The sequence below is a fragment of the Limulus polyphemus genome, unplaced genomic scaffold (assembly GCF_000517525.1).
Source record: "Limulus polyphemus unplaced genomic scaffold, Limulus_polyphemus-2.1.2 Scaffold3125, whole genome shotgun sequence".
Lineage (NCBI taxonomy): Eukaryota > Metazoa > Arthropoda > Merostomata > Xiphosura > Limulidae > Limulus > Limulus polyphemus.
This window is the reverse complement of record NW_013668735.1, coordinates 112681-135223: the sequence shown is the minus strand read 5'-3', so window position 1 is coordinate 135223 and position 22543 is coordinate 112681. Positions and strand designations below refer to the sequence as shown.

General features: G+C 31.6%; 1 protein-coding gene across 1 annotated transcript; it reads left to right on the top strand.

Annotated features, from left to right (window-relative positions):
• Positions 1-2846: 2846 nt before the first annotated feature.
• On the top strand, positions 2847-22095 carry LOC106468709 (translocon-associated protein subunit delta-like). The gene is made up of 6 exons (XM_013929151.2): positions 2847-2944; positions 6200-6318; positions 8095-8169; positions 15615-15704; positions 19961-20026; positions 21924-22095. The coding sequence occupies exons 1-6, from the start codon at positions 2878-2880 to the stop codon at positions 22026-22028; spliced, it is 522 nt and encodes a 173-aa protein (XP_013784605.1). The 5' UTR covers positions 2847-2877; the 3' UTR covers positions 22029-22095.
• Positions 22096-22543: the final 448 nt, after the last annotated feature.

The following is a 22543-nucleotide window of genomic DNA, read 5'->3' as shown; positions in this document are numbered from 1 at the left end:
ACGGGATGGTAGAAATGTACAACTGGATACTGGGACAGGAATTGGCAAAGTTTTATAATAGCCGCCAAAATGACTGGGATGTCTTACTTCCTCCACTGTTGATGGCCTATAGGACAGCAGAGCATGAAGCCACTGGATACACTCCAGCAAAATTGATGTTTGGTCAGGAACTTAGATTGCCAGTAGATCTGTTAACAGGAAGCCCACCTCATGAAGAGTTGCCTGAAAATGTGTCAGAGTTTGTGAAAGTGTTATCGGAAAGGCTGGATGATATTCACCATCAAGTGCGTTCAAACTTGAAAACGTCTGCTGATTCGATGAAGTTAACTTATGATAAGAGATCTACTGAAGTCAGCTTTGTACCAGGAGACAAGGTGTGGTTGTATAATCCCAGGAAGACCAAAGAGAAGTCTCCTAAGTTGTCTTCTCCATGGGAAGGCTCATATGACATAGTGGATCGTCTCTCAGACGTGACTTTCCGAATAAAATGTGGTCGGCGAGGTAAGCCAAAGGTAGTGCATGCCAACAGGCTTTGGCGTTATCATGGCCCAGGACATTTCAGTTGGGATGAAGTGAACAACGGAACAAATGACGCTGCTGTAGACATGTCACCTGAAAAAGCCACTGTCGAAGAAGAAACTCTACCCGATTTTGAGAAGGAAAACAGTGAAGTCCTTGATGAAGCTACTACCATTGATGTGAGTGTTACCGATGATAGGACATTTCCTGATGAAGCAGATGAACCCTACACGAAGCAGAAGCCAACGAGACGGAGACCAGTACTGGAAGAAGATACGTCCCGTAAAATTAAGAGACTTTGTTGAATTTTAATTTTGTGTTTGTAAATTCTGTACATTTAATTAAGTTATTGTTAATTGTTTATTGGTTTAATGTAAGTGGCTATTGTTCGGGACGAACAATACTAAGGAAGGGGCAGTGTTACGACAGCGAAAGTCACGTGACGCTTGGAGAATAGCTTTTTGTAAAGGATAAAATATTATGTGATAGTAGACTAATCTTTTTCACTGGTGAGCCAGGTTAAATCCGAAGCATATAACCTTCCTTATTTTTCGATGGGAATCACGAACAGCAACATGGGTAGCACATGCGGCGTGGGAAAGAATAAAATTATTGTTATATTTATATAATGTTATGTTTTCTCAGTCTGGCACAGAATTTAGAGAGTTATTGAAGAGTTCTACAGGAATTAAGAGATATTTACAAGTAAGGTGCCATTTTGTGTCTTGAATAAAGATTGTTTCATACTGTTATACACTGTGTTTTGTCTCTTTTATTTTTCCTATTCAGTGGTGGAATGGCCTACCAACAGATCGAGAAATTTCCCAGTGCCCTGATTAGGCCAGAATATGCCTCTGTGAAATGTGACTCTTCATTTACAGAACAAGCAACTTAACTCTGATTATGGATTCTATCAAAGTACTTCTTCTCCAAAATCACATTCCAGACTGTTTGAACCCAACATTCAATAGTTTGCAAGAAATATATTTTTTTTTATCCAGAGCAACTAGTACTGCCCACATGACTAATTATTTTCATTACAACATGGGTGAGGCTATGACTCTAGACATCACCTGAACGACAAACGTTACAGCATTATTATCCCTCCTCTCTGAGTAGAAAAGGTATTATTTTCTAGAGAACAACAAAGGCAGCTAGAACATGTTATGTGAAACCTAAACGTACAAATAATAAATTCAAAATAAATACTATATACCATTACAAAAAGTTAGAAATTCGTGATATATCATATATCACAATATTACAGTATTCTGTTTGTTAATAAGCATAAAGTTACACAATGGGCTGGCTGTGCCATTCCAATCATGGGTATTAAAACCTGATTTTCAACATTATAATCCCTCAGACCTTCCACAGACCCACTGAAGAACTATTATAATATTTATTCTGAATTTATCATTTCTTCTGATTATGTGAAAGTTTCACATAAGACATGGTTTAGAAAGTCATTAAGTTGATTTTATTCTAGCTCCCCTTGCTCGGCTATTATTCTTGAGTGGATAATAACCAGCTCTACCCATAGATTTATTACTGAAATACTGCTTGTTTTTCAAGGATGTCGACAGCAGTGCGTTCAATGGTAGTTTAGTCAATATTTTGATGTTATGGCACAGCCTATGATTGAATGAGAATGACCAGCACGTAGATAGTACTAGTCGATCTTGATGAATATAACGTTTCTTGCTAACTAAAGAGTGCTGGATTTATGAATTGTTGACCACAGAAGATCAAGTAAAATGAATTATCTTTTATACAAATCAAGTACACTGATTATGTTTGTGTTTTCGTGTGACATAAATAAAAGTTGTGTTTTACTTTGTGTCCAACCTTTTTATTTCATCCATTTTTACGACTCGATTACTTAGAAATATACCATTACTTCATAATTGGTATTTTGACCGAATCTTCTGTTAGTAAGCAGACCTATCCAACTGCTCTAAAGTAATTCAGTTTTCCCTAGATATAACATGTTACTACCACTTTTTCTTTATTTTCTAGAATATGTGTGGCTCTATTGTTAGTAGCAGTGGCGTTTGCACATATTTGAGGTGATAATTGTATATAGTGATGAAGTCGAGAATGTGCTTATGTTTTCCTTTAGATATTTTTAACGCCTCTCAAATATTTAAAATTAAAATATAACGTGTTACATACTTAATAGTTTTAGTTTATTTATAACTTATACATGCAAAATAGTGTGAAAATAGTAACTGTGTCTAAATTATGAGAAAAATACTGAAAACTTCTTGCTTTCGGCTTACTTCAAATTATTTTAACGGTCCCTAAAAGTGAGCGATTCTGAAACATAGAGTATATACCTTGAATCTGTTTAATTTAATGATGGCAGTGAAATGGATATTGTTTGCTGTTTTGTCTTCGGTTTGCTTTAACATTTCGTTGCAGGGTATGCTTTGATTAAAATGATAAACATACGTTTAACGAACTGGTCGTTGGATAGACATATAACTGCATTTATTATGATATTATTTATTTACAGATGATATTTCTTCCCTTGATAATATTAATTTTAATTCAACAGTTAGGCCTAAGTTAATACCAATACTATGTTTTAACGCCAACGTCACATGATACGCTGTGATGTAGACATACTTAATCCTTTTTTAAATGATAATAAAAATAAATTGAAAGAATAGTTTGTGCAAAGTAAAGATTTGGAAAAGGAAGATTTAGAGCATATTTTTGTTTTTCCTTTTTTTTTTTAAAGATAAACGTAAGTACAAGAATAAGCAAGTTGACATATTCTAATGTTAGGAGAACTAGTTGTAGTACCAAATTGGATGAGTTGAAGTGGAAATGGAAGACTGTAATATAAAATTATAATATGAATTACTCAAACTTGGTTAGATTTGCGAAATATTGATAGTAGGAATTATTTTTAAATTTCACTTTCAGGTTACGAGTTATTTAATGCTGATAAACTTTTAAAAGAGCAGATGTGGCAGCCATCTGTATAAGGGATGAACTGCAGCCTCTTGAGACTGAAGACATAAACATGTAATCACTAAATTGTATATATATATATATAATATGTGTATGAGTTATAGGGTTTCCATGCTTCCTGGAATTTCTGGAAATTAGATATAGTCCCACTGTAAGTGTCATGTATGGTAACAATGTGAGAAATCTGCAAACATCTTCAGAATTATTGACAAAACTTATGCATTAATGTGATGCTTATGTATATTCATCTGCATTTTCTTGTTTGTCTTGAGCTTCTAACTGTAGGCTAACTTTAGAAAGAACCATACATTCACTTTTTTTTTAGTGTTACCCTTGCCATACTTTGTATATCTTGTTTTATGAGTAAACTTTTGAGTTAGTTGTTTCATGCTATTTAGTAATGTTAATTGTAACAGGACATTTTTTTGCCTAGTAGACAGTTCAGTGTTTTAATGTATGGCAGGAATAATACAAGGTTTATTAAATGTATAGATTTAAAATGAATTTGTGCCAGAGGCCACTTTAAGTAAGCATGATCAATTTGAAACAGTCTTACTTCTCTAATACATATTATTTTGTACATCTTTTAAACTTGTGTGATGGGTACACTAAAATTCATGCAAGTAAAGTAAATAGAAATATAATTATGGCCTGCTTCTATTTTGTTTTTATAATGGAAGATTCTTCAAAATAAGCTAGTAATACAATTTTTATTGCTATCAATTTTGTATGAATAACAAGATGAAATAGCAGCAAAGACAAAATAACATGTAAATGTTCATTATTTTTCATAATTATTTCAATCACTTCAGTATTCCATATACATATCCTTGCTGCTGCAAAGTTACCACTATTGTTTGTGAATTGCTGAATGAAAAAGGTGAAAGCTATGTTTTTTTTTTTTCAATGATATCAATTCCATTGCAGATAAAAGACAAATAATAGAGTAAGCTAATTAGTAATATGATATGTAATACATGATTGCCAGTTAGCATAACATGGTGAAGGAGAAGTTTTTAGCCTAAAAAATAGTTAAAAGTTTTAATCTTTAGAATTTTAAAACATTGTTATAGGTTCCATGCTAGAATTGTGAGAATATATTTTCTATTCTATTTATTTAGTCTGCTGCAAGTATAAAGGAGTTTCTTTCAGTTCAGTATTAGAACTCATCATCTGACCTACAGCAGGCAGAAGCTACTTATGTACAGAATTATATATGCATGTGTATTTGTCAGCAATGTTTATAAAGGAGTTTCTTTCAGTTCAGTATTAGAACTCATCATCTGACCTACAGCAGACAGAAGCTACTTATGTACAGAATTATATATGCATGTGTATTTGTCAGCAATGTTTATTACTGAGGTGTGAATTTAATTTCAAGACTTTGTTTTTACCTTATGTCTCTTTAGAGTTAAAAGGAGCCAAACACAAAATAAATAATGACTTACTTACTAGCTTGTATGAGAAGCAGAGTTAGAATGTTGAAAGTTGAAATTAATTTCATTAATGTAGTATGTTCAGCTAATTACCATGGAATATTCTAATTGTATATTGTAGTTAGAGATATGTAATGTTGCTAACTTTTTAAGAATATTATGAAAGATGGTTTTCTCCTCCACAAAACTACTTATATATATATATGTATATAGTGTCTCATATAATTGGATTCTTTAGTTTGTAGTGCTCTTTCTTTATCTCAGCAGTAAGTCTGTAGGCTTATAAAGCTAAAAACTGGGTTTCAATATGTGTGATGAGCATGGCTCAGATAGCCAATGGTGTAACTTTGTGCTTAACAAGAAACAAAATTTTTAGTATTCTTTGGATGTTAAATTTTATCAAAGAGTTTCCTAGAAGTAGCCTGAAATTTTTCTAATTGTTTTCCTGGAAATTCTTGGAAAATGTTTCATTTGGAAGCATGGGAACTCTGAAGTTACAATCGGGGATGTCAAAGGTAGAAAGTTTATAGCGGGCAATTGTTATAGGCCACCTGATGAAAGAGATATCAATGAGAAATTGTATAATGAGGTTAGAATTGTTATTAATAAGGATACCGATGCAATAATCATGGAAAACTAATTTTAGACATACTTATTTGAATTATATACAATGTGGAGTGAGAAAGATTTCTTGAAGTGATTTATGATGGTTTTTATATCAAATGCTAAGAGCCAACCCCAGAGGATGTCATTTTAGATTTATTGTTAACCTTTAATGAGAATCTTGGTTGTGGTTACAAGAGTTGAAGTGTAGGGAAAATTCATGGGTATGTAGGTAATGTTTTGAAACATGTTATTTCAAAAATCTAAATCTTTAGCTTTTAATAGGAAATGTACACAGTGTTGCAATTTTCTTAAGGAAAGTTTAATTAGATTTTTCTTTCTTTTTCAACCAAGTATGGAATAAATTGTATTATCCAGAATAAAATTTTGGACAGGTATAAAATTAAACAGTTTATTTTATTACAAGTTTAAGATATATCAACAGTGCAATGTTTCTTTGTGAAAGTAGTTTTGTCATCATATGTTTTAGAAATACAAGTTTAAAAAATGCTTGAAACTTGATGTTTAAAGTTGTGTAAAAGTCCATGATGTTTCAGTTTTTAGATGTACACAGCTGCTGCTTGTAACTGGTTTAGTTATTGCTAAAAGTATATTTTTCTTGCAACTAGGGTAATAATTTATTGGGTTTTTATTTTTAGATGAAATCTGTAGTAGTCCCTCTGTGACCTCAAACATATACACCACTACTGATGGCGTGATTCTATCTGATATTGCCTTTATTGCAGAATTGGTTGTCACTTGCCAAAATGGAGTGAAGGTAATACAAGATTTGTGTGTAGATGGTACTTTTCAGGAATGTGTGTTTTATATTGTTATTGTAAAATATTGACTATTGAAATATGTCAAACAGAAAGTTGTATAATTGTATGATAATACAAGGTTTTGTTTTATATGCTGTAGAGAAGAGACAAATTTCATTAATTGTTTCAGGAAGTGCTTATTTGTAAAGAGTAAAAGTGCTGATAAATAGATATCTTTCTGATTGGACAAATGTGACTAGTGGGGTCTTTCAGAAGAGGTGTTTTATTGGAAATTTCTTGTTTATTATTTCTGTTAATGAGTTGGATAGCTTTGTAGACTAATGTTCCCAAATTTCCTGTTGATATTCAGATTGTAAGGTGTTTGCTGTTTAGACTCTGTCTCACTACTTCTTAAGGACTTGTATAGCTTTGGCAACTTTTCTTTGCTGGAGTCAAGAAAATGATGCACTTATGGTACCAAGGTATAACAATTTGGAAAGGACTTACTTCTTGTGTGAAAGGAGTGTTGGCAGTCTCTAAAAAAAAGTTAGATGTGATTGTTGAAAAAAGTTGATAGGTTCAGTGAAATGATACCTGCTACTAGTTTTGGGATCTTAAGTAGAGTGATCTAAGAATCAAGTAAATTTCAACTTTTCTAGTTCAGAGTCAGTTCTGGACTGGAAATTGCACATGTTCCTATCTGCAGCTGTTTTTTACACATTCATTTTCATTTGCCCATGATTAACAAAAATGCTTAGCCTATTGGCCTTTAATGCTTTCTTAGCTTTCGGTATTTGAATCATATCTTTTAATAATAATGAAGTATTTTAGTATGTGGTTGACTTTACCAGTGTGGTATACTGTAAAATTTGTCAGTTGAAGAACTCATGGCTTAGATACACCAGCTTCTGTGTAATTTGATGATGTTTTTACTTTTTTGAAATAGTTAAGATAAAAACATTTACATTTAATTACAATGAGTTTTCGATATCCAAAAATATTTTCAAAGAAATGTGACACAGAAAATTTATAGTGACACTGTAAGTATAAGTTAATATATATATATATATATTAACTTCCATTACAAGAAATATTTAATTATGATAAAGTTACTTTTAGAGAATAATAATACTGTTGCATTATTGAATTTGCTTTTGGAAAAATAACTAGCACCCATTTGCTAGTTCTTTCCAAAGGTAAGGTCATGGTCTGGCCTGAAATTAATAATGTTATTAGAACTTCTCTCAGACAGATGGTAACTGATCTGGTCTTATCAGGTAAGGAAGATGTAGTAAATACATTTTTAATCATCTTGTTTATTACTAATAAGCACTTTATTTCAAATTTCTGTTATTGTATGAGTGTCAATCCTCATATTGAACTGAATCTTCATGCTAGTGTTCCCTGACATAGATTATTATTTTTTTCCCATATATGCAATAATTGATTCAATGAATCCTGTGTTTTTCAAGATATGTCTCTGTATGCAATTATAGGCTAAATTAATATTATGGCCCAAATTATCTTTAACTTGAAGGTACCCAACTGATTAAATAATGAATTCTAATCTTTATAAGTAGAAATGTAAGAAAACTATATTTGATTAGCAATACTGATGGCTAAATTGATTTTGAGTTTTGCTCTAAGAACACATCTTACTGTGATAGGAAGTTATTATTATTATCCTGTATTTCAAAGTTAACTATTTTTGCAGTAACTGGTTATTTGAATGTTTTATTTCTTTTTTATGGTGTTGTATGCAGTAGCTGTTTAACTTTTTACATTGTTTTTAGGATTTGGCTTTATATGCAGACGTTGATGGTGTGACAATTCCAGCTATGAAATCTCTAGATAATAACAAATATCAGGTAATGTATTGAGCTATTTACCCTTTCTGGACCAGTCAGCATCAATCATATGTTGAATACTCATCTGAATTTGAAATTTCTAAATTACAGTGTAATTCTATCTTTATTTCAATAATTTTTTGCTCAAAAATATTTTAGAATTGATATTTTAACATTTTGTAACACTTGTTTAGAATAATTTATAAGGAAAAAAATTATAAAATGTCAAACTTACATTTCTGCACAGCTCCAACAAGACTTGCCTGTAAACAACACACTTGTATATATTTTTAAAAATTTGTGATGTCCATTCCCAAGCACAGGATTTTATTTGCTAAGAAGTTAACCTTCTTTGAGAACACAATCAAATAATTGTTTATCTTGTGATTTGACTTCTATGCCTGACTTTTAAAGTAATTTGTAGACACTTACCAGCTGATTTCAAGCCCTGACATTTAACATTAATTTGATTAAAGTACAAGCAGTATGGTTGTCATGTGTGGTTACTTATTAGTCATGATGTAGATGCGACTAAAACTTTTAGTATCAGTATATTTTGACACCTGTCATGTTACATATTGTTTTGGATATTTATTTTTGGGAAACTGATGTTACTGCCAAACACCATATACTGCTCCTTGTATTGTATGACATGTTTAATTGATAGTGTAGTTTTGTTATCTGACAATGATGAATTCACATGTTATGATAACTAAATTAGCACAACTTACCAGGAATTAGTCCTTCTCCTGTTTTAAGAGTCCCCGATTTTAAGTCATTATTGTGATTATGTGCTAGTGATGAAGCAGTTGCTTGAATCACAAATATGTGGTCTTAACTTAAGAAATTTCGATTATGTAACTCAGACTATTTGAAGAAATCTGTTGGATGGTTTTTCTAGATTGGGAAAAATTGCAATGCTGATAGACACAATGCTTGTTTGTTATTAGTTTCTATGTTAAATTACATTAGTATGTTGATGATGATGTAGACATAGATATCTGTTTTTACTAGAGTATGGGCTCATAGACATGAATATATGAACGTAGATATGTAATACATCTTTTTTACTAATTCAAAGATGCTTAGTACATATTTGTTACTAGATTAATACTTTCCACATGGGCTCAGTCAATTTGACTGACCTCATAACCATAAAGTTTCCATACTATAACTTTTAATATGGCACATGTATCTTCATGAAACTTTCAGTAAATATTACAAATCTTTTGTACACAAAAAATCAGATTTCTTAATTAAATTTTTTTAGTAAAGTTTTTTCTCTTTATATATAGAATCAAAGTGTTGACTGCTTTGAGTGCACAGTGATTTTCATGTTAAGATTAAAAATACTTTTGTTCATCTGAAATTTGTCAAATTTCCTCTGCGTAACATCTAAAATGTAAATAAATATAAAATTTTGTTCAGTTAAATTTTTTATTTTATGTGTTATTTTTTTCTACCCTAACTCTGTGTGGACCCGGTCAATTTGACTGACCTTGTAACAGTCATAAAAAATGAACTAAATCTAAACTACCCTATTTTTCTTTCTAGAATGACTGCAAATTGTAACAGGAAACTACAATTGTTTAAGGCTTGTAACAGTATCCATTTGGTTATACTTAATTTATTGCCCTTTAAAACATGTCTAACTAATAATCTGCCACACAATATTGTATCAAATGATGTAATGCCTTGTGGAGAAGTTTTATTATTATTATTTGTCATTATCTTACCTAATCTAACTTAATAAGGTTATAATTTTTACATTTTAATTACTTTCATATTGATAAAGAATATATACGAAAAACAAGAAATATAGTACTTACCTTTTGCCCTCTTGTTATTTAGCTGTTGGTTGCTGATGAAATTTAAGCCTACTGTTTTTATACTAATGGTATTAGTATGCTAAAGTATATTTTATTTACTTAAATAATGCATCTAAAAACACAGAAAAATAACACACACAAAGCCAACAATCTCCTCTAATTATCATAATTTACTGTTTCTAACTATGGTATAAAAGCCTTAAAATAATTATTTAAGCATCTTGATCTAAACACTGCAATAGAAACTTTCTAACTAATTACGAAATAGACAGTACACTGTGCTGAAAACAACATAACATAATACATCATTTGATAGATGAAAACCTTGTCTTTATATTGATTACTAATAACATAGTATAAAATGTCAGAGAGAAATATTGGCAATTTGTGAAACAGGATGTGACAGATGGGCATGGCTAGTGAGTGTGATTTTCTAGTTTATGAATCTGTAAACAAATAAGATTGAAAGCTATTAAAATTAAACTTTGCTGTAGTAATATCTATTATAGTGAGGAAGTTACGTTAAATTCTGCACTTCAGAAAAGGGTGGTAAATAGAATAGAGAAGACCTAGAGAACAAATGTCACAATTCTTGTACGAGGGGAGATAGAGGATTTTTAAAACTTTCTTTGTAATATTAAGAACATAAACTTATATAGTATTAAAATTTGGTTTATTATCTGTATTTTGATGCCAAGTTTAATTGTATACATTTATAATAAAATACTTTAATTAAATTTTGAATGTAACTCTAAAAGGTTGTGACATGCTCACTTTGACCTACCTGTAGTGAGATGATTAATGAAGTTGTAAAAAAAAGATACATAAAACAAATTTTTCTAGGTTATTGATGCTGTACACAAAAATACGTATTATTTGTACTAGATTAATGATGTTCAACGCATAGATACATAATATATATTTGTTGATAATTTAATGATGCTTCAGGTAGAATTGAATAATATTTGTTTCTAATTTAATGATGCTTTAGGTAGAAATGAATAATATTTGTTGCTAATTTAATGATGCTTTAGGTAGAAATGAATAATATTTGTTGCTAATTTAATGATGCTTCAGGTAGAAATGAATAATATTTGTTGATAATTTAATGATGCTTTAGGTAGAAATGAATAATATTTGTTGATAATTTAATGATGCTTCACATAGAAATGAATAATATTTGTTACTAGGTTAATGATGCTTCAGGTAGAAATGAATAATATTTGTTACTAGGTTAATGATGCTGTAGATAGAAACAAATAATACATATTTGTTACTAGGTAATCATGCTATAGGTAGACAAATAATACATATTTGTTACTAAGTTAATGAGGTTTTAGTTGGAGGTGAGTAATACATATTTGTTACTAGGTTAATGACACTGTTAATAGAGATTAGTAATATATATTTGTTACAAGAGTTAATGATGCTGTGGGCATAGAAACATAATACATATTTATTATTAGTTTAACCCTTTGGTATTTGGCTTTTAATATTCTTAGAAGGTAATGTTGCTCTTGTCATATTTTGTTCCAAAAATAAAACTAGTTTCAGAAAAATAAAATATTTAATGTTTATTTTTTATACTGCTTCTAATAAAAATTTGTTATTTAATGTAGTTATTTGCACTTGGAATCTGAATAGTTCACCTGCAAGGTGATTTTTTTTATGTGAAGTGTAAAAATACTATCTTTTATTGTACAGTTTCACATTTCATTTACATAATCTCCACAACCACCTAAATCAACATCAAAGTTTTAAGGTGAATGTTTATATATTCTTTTCCATTTTCTCTACTATATCACTAACTCTACCTATTATCATCAATGCACAGTGCAATTAAATGTATAAAATTAATAAATGAAAATATGTACATACCTTTTAGCTCTTCATAGAAACCTTTTGAAACTTTTTTTTTTAATATGCTTAATTTCACATCTTTATCTTTCCACTTATAGTTTATTTATAATTTTCCTTTCCATTTCTTTGTCTTTTATTATTTATGCTGATACGTCAACTGGTGGCCATTAACGTTTTGCACACGCGAATGATGGCATCTAATTTATATTTCACATTCCAGGCAACAACAATTTGAACTTAAAAAAAATTATTAAACCTTTCGAATATGATTTTTAAAACACAAATAATACATAATCAACTAAAATTTACAAGTAAGACCTAAATACAATTTAACTGTCTCTCTAACTATAGCTTATTTAGGTAAGAAACCACCATAAGTGCTATAGTCGATGAAGTTGACACAAGTGTATATAGTCTTCAGAAAGAGCTCAGTTTACACTACTGTACCAACAGTTAATTTGAAATTGGCACACAGTTTTTGGATTCAAAAAGATGTAAATGCCATTAGTATTGTTGTCTGCTTCATCAACTATACGTGGTTTCTTACCTAATATGCTATTGTCTTACAACTGTACCTTATGTGTCAAAAGGCCACATAGACCTCCATTGTCATCTAGACATTCATATACATGACAGGTTTATGTGTTTAAACTCAGCTTCTGTTAAAATGGAGCTTTTTCATAGTGCGTGGATCATGTGACATGAAAACTTTAGTTTAAATATTTTTTTTAAATGTTTCCTTTGAAATAAAGGAGTTATACCTTGGTTAATATAATTACAACAAACATTATAATGTTAATTTCATTGACATATATTGATAGTGAAGTGGTTTAATTAAATTTTGAATGTAATGCAGTACCATATGCAGAAAGGAATTTAAAAATGGTGTTGAAAGTTATAGGGGTTAACTTTATGGTTACGGGGGTTTAACCCATTTGGCTACTTCTAGTATGGAGAATGATACACAGTTCAGCAATACTGACAATAACTCTGAGCTTTCTTAATATATCTTCACAACAAATGGTAAGATTTTGTTAAAGATTTATTTTTGTATCATAGTTATTTGCACCCAGACTCTAAATATTTCAACTATTATTATCAATGTATTGTGCAGTGAAATGTTTAAAATTAAAAAAAAATATATATGTATAATGTACATACCTTTGAATTTTTTATTGAATAATCTTGAAAATCTTCTTAGTTTATATTCTTAATTGTAAGTTTATTTTTGATATTTTATTTTCCTATCCTATCGGATTATTACTTATTGTGACACATATATCAATGGGCATTCTTGGGGTTTCCTCGGCATCGACACTTTAACTGTTGTCAGAACATTGGGACATCTGCCTACTACACTAAGCCTGATAAAGCGAGGCAGTTTGGCTTATATCTTAAAAAATTATTAAACTTTCTAATATGCATTTTGAAACATAACTAACTCATAATTAACTAAAATATAAAGAAACCTAAATAAATTTAATTGTCTGTCTAACTAACATATTTATAGGTGAGAAATTATGCTAAAAGTGCTAGTGTGGATGCAAGCAGCAACAATGCTAATAGCGTTTGACAAGTTCTTAACGGAATTATTCATGCCAATTCTATTGAGAAATGGTAATTCAAAATGTGGTCTATCTATTGGTTACAATCATCTAGCTCAAGAAAGTATAATTGACTGAGAAATTGCAACTGTTTGTGTAGAGAGTGGGTGTGGCATCTGTCAAGAAATAAATTTTTCTTTCCTGTTAATGTCCCATAAGTGGCTTGAAAGAAGAGTGTGAAAACAGAGCAATTAACTTAGTTTCTCTCTATACGCAGAAGTATAGTGTACAGAAAGAACTATTTAAGTAACAGGAATGAAAAGTTTAAGTTTTGTGAAGTTGTGCATCAAACTGAAGTTTAAGAATTTTTATTTAAGGTTTCCTTTGGAATAAAGGAATTTAAAAGATAAAACCTTGAACTATAATGTAAAGTTTAATGCTAATTTCCTTGATATACATTGATAGACATGCACAGTACAGGGGTGCCCATAATTATAGGGTTAATGATAAGTAATACATATTTGTTACTAGTTTAATGATGCTATAGATAGAGAGGAGTTATACATATTCCACGATAATAGTTCATAATAGGGATCGTACAGGAATTTGCTCAAAACTGTAATAGAACATTCAGGCAAAAACCACCTTAAAAGGCAGACTTATTCTTGAAACAACACTCAAAACCTTCCTTTTCAATAGTTAAGACCACTCAAAAATTGAGAGTAAGCAAAATAAGTGATTTCATGATTGTTAGACAAATCAAAATTTGCCCATTTGTATTATTGTTAATATTTTATTTCACAAGCCTACAGCAAAATCGACTGGGTATTTTGCACCAAAATCTAGACAGATATCAGGCAGGCAGTAGCACTCCTATGTAGGGATAGCTCGGATTGTTTGTCGAAGTGGTATTTTAAATATCTCCTCAACAGGTCATCAGAACTTTACAATACTATAGAGTGTTTCCTTTTATAACAATATTTATGTAATGACTGAGTCACAAGTTCTTGGATTGTCTGTAAATATCATAGCAAAAAGTTTGAATTTGTTGTTCTTCTTTCTTCTGCTTCTTTATTACATGATAATTCAAAAACCAAAACAATGGTGTCAGTCATTTACACTGAGTTGATTAAGTTTCAAACAGGTTATCCATTTTTATAAGTGTTATTAACTAGTGGTAATTAAAAAACAAATCATAATTCTAGTGTAAACAATATTATCATTACTCCTTGAAGTTAACTTTCTTACAGAAATTTGGTGTTCCTATAAAAAGCATAAGTACAGGGTAAAATAGGAATTACCAGCCAATAATAGATAAACAATAAATATTAAAGTTGGAACCTCATTTTATTTAGGACTTAGTTGCAAATACAACCTTCCTATGTCAATTGAAACATTGCATTAAAAACAAGTAAAGCAAAAAACTTTTCAAAAAAGGAAGTCAATGTATGGATGGCTAATATCATTCCTTCAAAAACAATGCAAACAAGATAGTAGGGATGGCAATTGCATTATTTCTGTATATTAGCACAAGCAAGAATTAACATATAGCAATATATATATATATATAACTATTCAATTACAATCGATTTTAATTTATCCTGTTTTTGTCTGTTAACATTCTTCTATACTGTGCTATTCTGTAGAGATTATGTAAATGTCATCCCTACTATCTTGTTTGCATTATTTGTGGAAGATTGATATTAGCCATTACTATAATTACTTCCTTTTTTTTGAAAAGTTTTTTCTTTACTTGTACTACATGAAATGCTATGGTTATGTATCCAATAATCTCTGGTTTCTATAAGCCTGAAATGTTTTTAATTTGATTTTACTGTCTTCGGTTTCCATACTTTTTGTCTTCTTTAGAAATGACTACACTGAATTAAAGTTCTATTAGTATGTTACTCATTTTTGTAAATAACGTGTTTCTGCTAGGTTATTTATGCTTCTGTCTGAGATACGTAATGTATATTTATTAGTAGGATGATGTAGACAAAGATATGTCAGACATATTTATATTAGCTTAATGATATTGTAGGCACAGGTACATAGTAATTAGAATTGTAAATGAACAATACATGTCATGCATGCCACAGCTATCTCCTTTGACTTATTGTGTACTTTACTGATTACTATTTGTAATATGTTTTGTAAGATGCTCTCTTGTATGGTCTTTCCCTGTGATAACCAGTTATTAATACTGGGCTACTATTTGTTTCTCACCTGTCAGGTTAGTTGGACAGAGGTACCTAAAAAAGTTCAGGATGGTGTACGCATTTTGCGTATGTATGATGAAGAAGGGTACTCTGCTTTAAGAAAGGTAAGGTTATGCACTATTTTGTATTTTACATGCTGTAATTTAGAGGAGAAGCTTTTTATTTTAGAAACTAAAATATATTTACTGTCGTCAGTATTGAACAATGAATAAAATACTTTTTGTTGACTAGTATGCGAGTCATCATTAGGTATAGTGTTATAGTTGAAATAATACGTGTTTTGGCACACCCATCATGTTAACAGAAATTAATATTTTTTGCTCTTGTATTTGACACAGCTATTTATTTTATCATAAACATTTCACAATTCTAAGTTTTGAAATATTATTTTACTGATACATGTGACTATGTCATTAAGAAAAGTACCCTTATGGTACAGGATGATTGTAACAAAAAATAAAATATGGGACTACAAGTGAAAATATCATGAAGATAAAATATCATGTTGGGTAAAATGGAAAGTTTATCTAGTTTGGCTTTTTTAATGACCTATTATATTAATAGTTAGAATAAATCTCTGAATTCCAATATGATCTTACCTCTCTCTCTCTCTTTCTACTCTCTGCATTGTTAAAAAATATTTCACTCTCATCGCACCAGTCTATATACCACACTAATTTCTTGCCACTCTTGAAAATGTACATAGCATGTGACTACTCTCCACCAATAGTATTGCGCCACCTATACTGGCACAGCTAGCTCCCTCTGCTATTCCTGCTCGATTGGCACAGCATTTATTAGATGTGTTTTTTTGCATGTGGTTCCCGTTACTGATTGTGCTTCTTTGTCATTTCAAATCTTTCTTTATCAACAGTTTTATTTTACTGTATTTATATTTATTTGTTTCAACAATTTTTTTTTTTGTATTCATTTCTTGTTACTGAATTATAAGAATTCTTAGTATGAATTCATGATTCAACTACTGCAATTTCCGTTACTTTGAAAAATCGCTACAGGTACAAGTTTCCAGGAATCGGGTTTGACTTTATCTGCAGAGGAGGTACAGGCCTTAATTCGTAGGGAGCTAGATTTATATGTTCGGGCCAGTGAACACATTCAGTCAAGATTGGAGGGGGGTCTTCACATCTATACTTACCCTATTATTTAACTCCTCTTCAGAGTTATATCCCTAATCCAAACCACTCTGTGTCTAGTCCTACTGGTGGCTCCATATTGGCTAGTGCAACCATGGTTCTCACTGCTCAGACCATTATTTATACAAGCTCTTCTACTTGTACTTCTGTCTTGGTCTCTATTCCATCAACCTCAAGTGGACATTGTTCATCCAGACATCATCACACTCCATCTACATGCATGGCCTTTGTCAGGTCCATTGCTTCAGACCAGAGTCTAACTACAAGAGTTGCATCTTTCATTTCCCTTTCCATCAGACCTTTGTCCATGTCCATTTACCAAAGGGGATGGTCTACTTTCTACCTTTGGTGTCTTTGACATTGTTTCTATCCTTCCCACCCTTCTGTTCCACATCTTTCCCAATTCTTCACCTGGTTGTTTGACAAAGGCTTGTCCACCTTCCATGTGTCTAGCTATCGAGCCGCCTTGTCGAACACCTTCCGTTTCTCTGAGTTTCATTAGGTTTTGTCTTCTTCTATCATTTCCCTCTTTTTCCACTGGTTTTGAGTTGTGCATCTTCCATGTACCTTTGATTTACTTGATTGGGATCTCATTGTGGTCCTTAATGCCCTTTCCTGTCCTCCCTTTGAACCTTTGTCTATGTGTTCTATGTACCATCTCTCCCTCAAGATCTATTTCTGTTTATTCCTTGCTTGTGGGTGTCATCAATCAGATATTTATGCCATTAACGTTACCTGCATCCTCTTATGTCATCCATATGACCAGGCCTTCCTCCCTATGACCTATACTGCCCTTGAAGGCAGTTTGGCTTTTATACCCATTTCTTTACCTTCCATCTCCTACCCATACTCCCATTCCAATCCTAATTGGCTTATTTGTTTGAGTTGCTCCTTATGGTGTTATGTGGCACATACTGCCTTCTTTCAGAGTTCACTTTTCTGACTTTTTATTCCCTGGAACCCTTTTGTTTCCCATGCTCTATCTCCTGTTTCACTCACTGGTTGGGATCATCAACTCTTTAGGCTGGCATATTTGGACTTATCTCTGGAAGGTTGCTGTCTCCACAATGTTTCTTCTCATAAAATTTGTCATCTCACCTTGTCTTTGGCTGCTCATGTTTGCTGTCCATTGGAGAATGTCTTTCCGGCTGGGATGTGGATTACTCCCAATACCTTCATCGTTCATTATCTGCACGATTTGGCTGTATCTTCCATGAGAGGGAGATGATATCCTACACATGTCTGTTTACCTTTGACTAAGGTAAGTCTTATCATTTCCTTTCATTTATGTTTTCTTTTCAGCAGACCTTTTTTTTTTTTACCACTGATAACGAGATCCTGATCTGTGGCAGGTGTTGCCTGGTTTTGCCTCAAACTTGCACTATTTACTGATTGCACTATAATGCTCACTGTAGAGATGGGGTGTTCCACAAGACTACTGGTGGTATACCCAGTGGTATATACGTATGTTTTTAGATATCAGTAAATTTAACTTACTGGTGGACCATCACTCATGGACTTCATGAGCAAAGCAGAAGGCGATTTCTGCCTATCCTTGCTGACCTTTTGATTGTATAAATTGGGGTCGGCCTGCTTTTTAAAATATGGACTCGCAGACACCCATTGCACTTTCTCCAGTATGAAGTTCCTCTGGACTCCCCACCACATTTACTTCATCCCTTTTTTCTTCCAGTGGGGACGAGGGAGACCTTACCACTTCCCAGTCACTGGGGTGGTGGACCTTAAAGGCTTCCTTCTGAGTGTATTATTGAACTTTAATTTACCATATATATTTATGTTTTTTCACTGTGTGAGAAGAGGGCAAATATGGTTTCCCTTCTTCCATTTCCCTTGGATGTTTTTTTCCAAGGTCGACAACTTCATCTCCCTGGCAATATTGACAGTGGAATGTATGTACACTGTTCCTACAGTTGAGCATATGTCCCATGTTCTCCTCGTAATTCTGGATGTCTCTTCCCAGCATTTATGGCATGGTAAGTTATGATTTCTGCTTGTAATACTGGTTACAGATATTGCCCTTTTCTTATGGTTGAATTGAGGCAATGCCACAACCCTGTAATGCCGGGTTTGGTTTATTGTATTTCTTGCTTCTATGTTGGTTTTGGGAGTTTGTCTGAATTCAGCAGACTGCTAACTTCTTTGTAATTCCTGTTGCTTGGTGTATGACACTTTACTTTCAGTTGGGGTTGACGAGTATATGTAACATGGTCTACATACCTTAGCCCTTTATGTTACACAATATTTGTTTTTAAATGTTTTGATCCTCAACCTTCTAATGTTGAGGTTGGATATCTTCATAGTTCATTTAGTTTATATTTTACTATGGATTGCACCTCTTCGAACAAATTTTACTCGTGGACATTCTTTTTTTCTGCCCATATCAGATTCATTTCCTGCAGATGAAGAGCATACTGGTTCCAGATATAGTGCAGTACCTTTCATGTGTACTTTGGTTTCGTCTCAGAGTACACCTGTTCATCCTGGATGGTTGCTTTCCACTTGGTTTCAGTGTTGAGTGCTCCTTTGAAATGTGGGATTGTAGCTTTGTGTGAGAAGAGATAAGACCGTATCAGAAGTTAACATTCTCTTACACTGAAAATGTATCTTCAATAGGTGCTTACCTCCCCTCACACTTCTTCCCCACTGCTGGTGTTCTTCTTTTAAAGCCTGCTAATTCTTGAAAGTGAGCATCAAGTGGGAATAGTAGAGGAAGCTAGCAGTGCCGATATAGGTGGCACAATACTATTGGTGGAGAGCAGTCACATGCTATGTACATGTTCAATAGTGGCACGAAAGTGGTGAGGTATATAGACTTATGTGTGTGAAAAGTTTTTAGCAATGCTCAGAGGGCAGAAAGAAGATTGAGATAGCTTTGTGTGAAAGGAGGTAAGCACCTATCAGAAATACATTTTGAGTGTAAGAAAATGTTAACTTTCATATTGAAAGTTTGTAAAGACATATCTTTTTGTTTTAAAGGTTATGGTTATTCTCTTCAAATTTTATGGAATCAAAAAGTTTCATTCCATAGCCATCTAATCAGTTTATTTATATCATTTTATATATCTACAGGAAAGCAAAGGGTTTTCATATTAGTCAGATTTGGATGAACTGTTGTTAACTAAAAGAATTGTTCAAGGGAGCAACCAAGAATTTCTTTTGGTTATCATAACATTTTTATTTATCAGGTTCAGCGTAGTGGTGAGGATACATCGAGCATCAGACCTTTATTTACTGTAACCATCAACCATCAAGTGAGTTTAAGTCAATAGACACCTTGTAGATAATAAGCAAATAAAAAAATGTCTTTCTTTAGGAATAAACTAGTTTCAAACAACTAAGCTTTAAAAAAAACAAAACCACCTGTCCTTTATATATGATGTTGGAAGTTTAAAAAACAACCAATACATGGTAAGTAGATGCCGTTAAGTTACACACACTCCCAAGTTAACACCACTGTCGTGTTCTCTCCCAAAATATTTTACATTTCCATGATTTTATATATCTTTCCTTTATGTGTCACATTTTAAATAACTCGGGTTTTCTGCTGTCCCTGAATTTCACAAATTTTTATTTTCTTTGAATGTTTTCCATACTTTTTGATTTTTAATTCAAACATTCATTTTTGTTCAATGTCATGAATACAAAATTGGTTTTAAATCTTAAAACATAACATTTAAGTTTATAATTTCAAGGTGTAAACAATACATTGTGTTTAGATTTGTGTATGACTGATTGTTGGATAAGTTGTGATCAGATATGTACCAGCTTTGCTAAGTGTACTGGATGATTGGTTGACTGGTAAACTTGGCCAGTGTAAAACTTTAGACAATAAAATGTTGACTTGATAGAAGGCAGGGTCTAGAATGAAGAAACTATTGATCATTGAAAAAAATAAAGTATGGTCAAAAATTTACATTAGTATAGAACAACTAGCAAATTGTTGGTGTAAATCAGGAGAATGTGATCAATTTTTGTGCTTTTTAATCTGTTGCCACTGTAGAAACAGTTTTCAAAGGAAGGCTTATTTTTTCTGTCTTTAATTTTATGCACAAGTTATATTGCAAATAAAAATATATGATGGAGTCAACTTGAGATTTATGATTTTTGGTACCAGTTTATAATGTATATGCTTTTGTGCCACCCAGTGTCTTATCTTCTCCTTTTGTGTTCTGTTATTTGATTGGAAATCCTTACTTTTTTTTACAAAACTCTGGTAGAAAGCCTGATGACTTTTAATTTCAACTTTCCATAACTAGGGAAGAACATATATTCTGGTAAACTTTTCTAAAATGTTGTGCATACTTCGTTTGTGTCTTAGTAAACAAGATGTAAAGGTTGTTCATTCTCAGACGAAAGTTACATACAACAACAGTTGTTCAGAAAGGTTTATACTTGATTGACCTTGTTTCTGTGTCCTGACCTTTTGCAGTGAGGATGTACTCATTTAAGGGTGATATAGAGACTTATGTGAGTATGGGATGTAGGTAATCTAGGATTGTGGGATACTGCATTAAGACTTATCCTATTTGAAAGTATGGTATCATAAGGATTCTTGCATAGGTATACATACTTATGGCTTGCTCCTGCAGCCAGCTGCAGTTAATTAATATGAAATATAGAATCTGGATATATATACATTTTGTTATATGAATAAATATTTTTTTTTTCCATTCATCTGTTTTGGATTATTTTCATTTGCTGTCTATATTAAATTTATTCTATGGAATCAACTGTGTACTACAGATACTTGTTTTATACATTTCAATGTACTTGAATATCAGATATATATGGCACTTTTGTCTTTGTTGTAAATATGTGAAATTTGTATAAACACACATAAGGTATGTTGAATAAGGAAAAAAAACTATTTATAAACATTTTTATGTGACTTTATGTATGTGAGTAAATATATATCAGAATGCCTAATTACCCCAAAATTTTTCAAAATCTTTATCACACCCTGAATACAATATATTTTTGCTAGTATCATTTATCCCTGGATAAAAGAAAAAATTAAATTATTGTACTAAACTAGAATTTGTTGTAAAATTAAATAAATACTTTAAATTATTCAGCACCAGCTTTTTTTACAAATATAATAAATATATCTAACTTCAATGCTTTATTGCATTTTTTACTTTAATTTAGGGAACATATCAAGGTCCGTGGGTCCAGAGTGAGTTGATTGCAGTGTTATTGGCTATGTTCCTCTGGTACCTAGCGTACTCTACAAAATCAAGGATACAATCATGAGAAACCATATTCTTTAGCTTACAAATCATTGTCTGTTGTCAAAGTAAATAAAAATAATTAAATGATATGTGTATAGTTTCTACTTCTTTGTTCACTGATTTTATTTCATAAAATAAAATATAATTGCATATCACTTTAGGCTTATTACATAGGCATTCACTACTGGTATAAAAAAACTGACAACGTGAGTGTTCAACATCTTTGTTTATTAAATATTTGTATGGCCTTAAATTATGAACACTTTTAAACTTAGTTGATAAAATAACCTGTTCCAGGTTTTACAATTTTTTGTTATTTATCAATATTTTCTTATTTTTTTCAAGAAGTTTCTGTAATACTGGAAACTACACGTTATCTTAAATGTTTTATACTTTTGTCAAATACTGAGAAAGGAGTAACATATGTCATTTATATAGGAATTTTATGTTTAAAGTTAAACCACAGTCTTCCTCCAAAGCTTTATGCAAAATACACAGTTGAAGTTTATAGAATTAATAAAATCAAATCTTCTGTAG

Coding starts and splice junctions, on each gene's coding strand:
- LOC106468709 (XM_013929151.2), top strand. CDS start 2,878: ATGATGGCAGTGAAATGGATATTGTTTGCTGTTTTGTCTTCGGTTTGC. Junction 2,945..6,199: donor CTTTAACATTTCGTTGCAGG/GTATGCTTTGAT, acceptor TTTTATTTTTAG/ATGAAATCTGTAGTAGTCCC. Junction 20,027..21,923: donor CTGTAACCATCAACCATCAA/GTGAGTTTAAGT, acceptor ACTTTAATTTAG/GGAACATATCAAGGTCCGTG.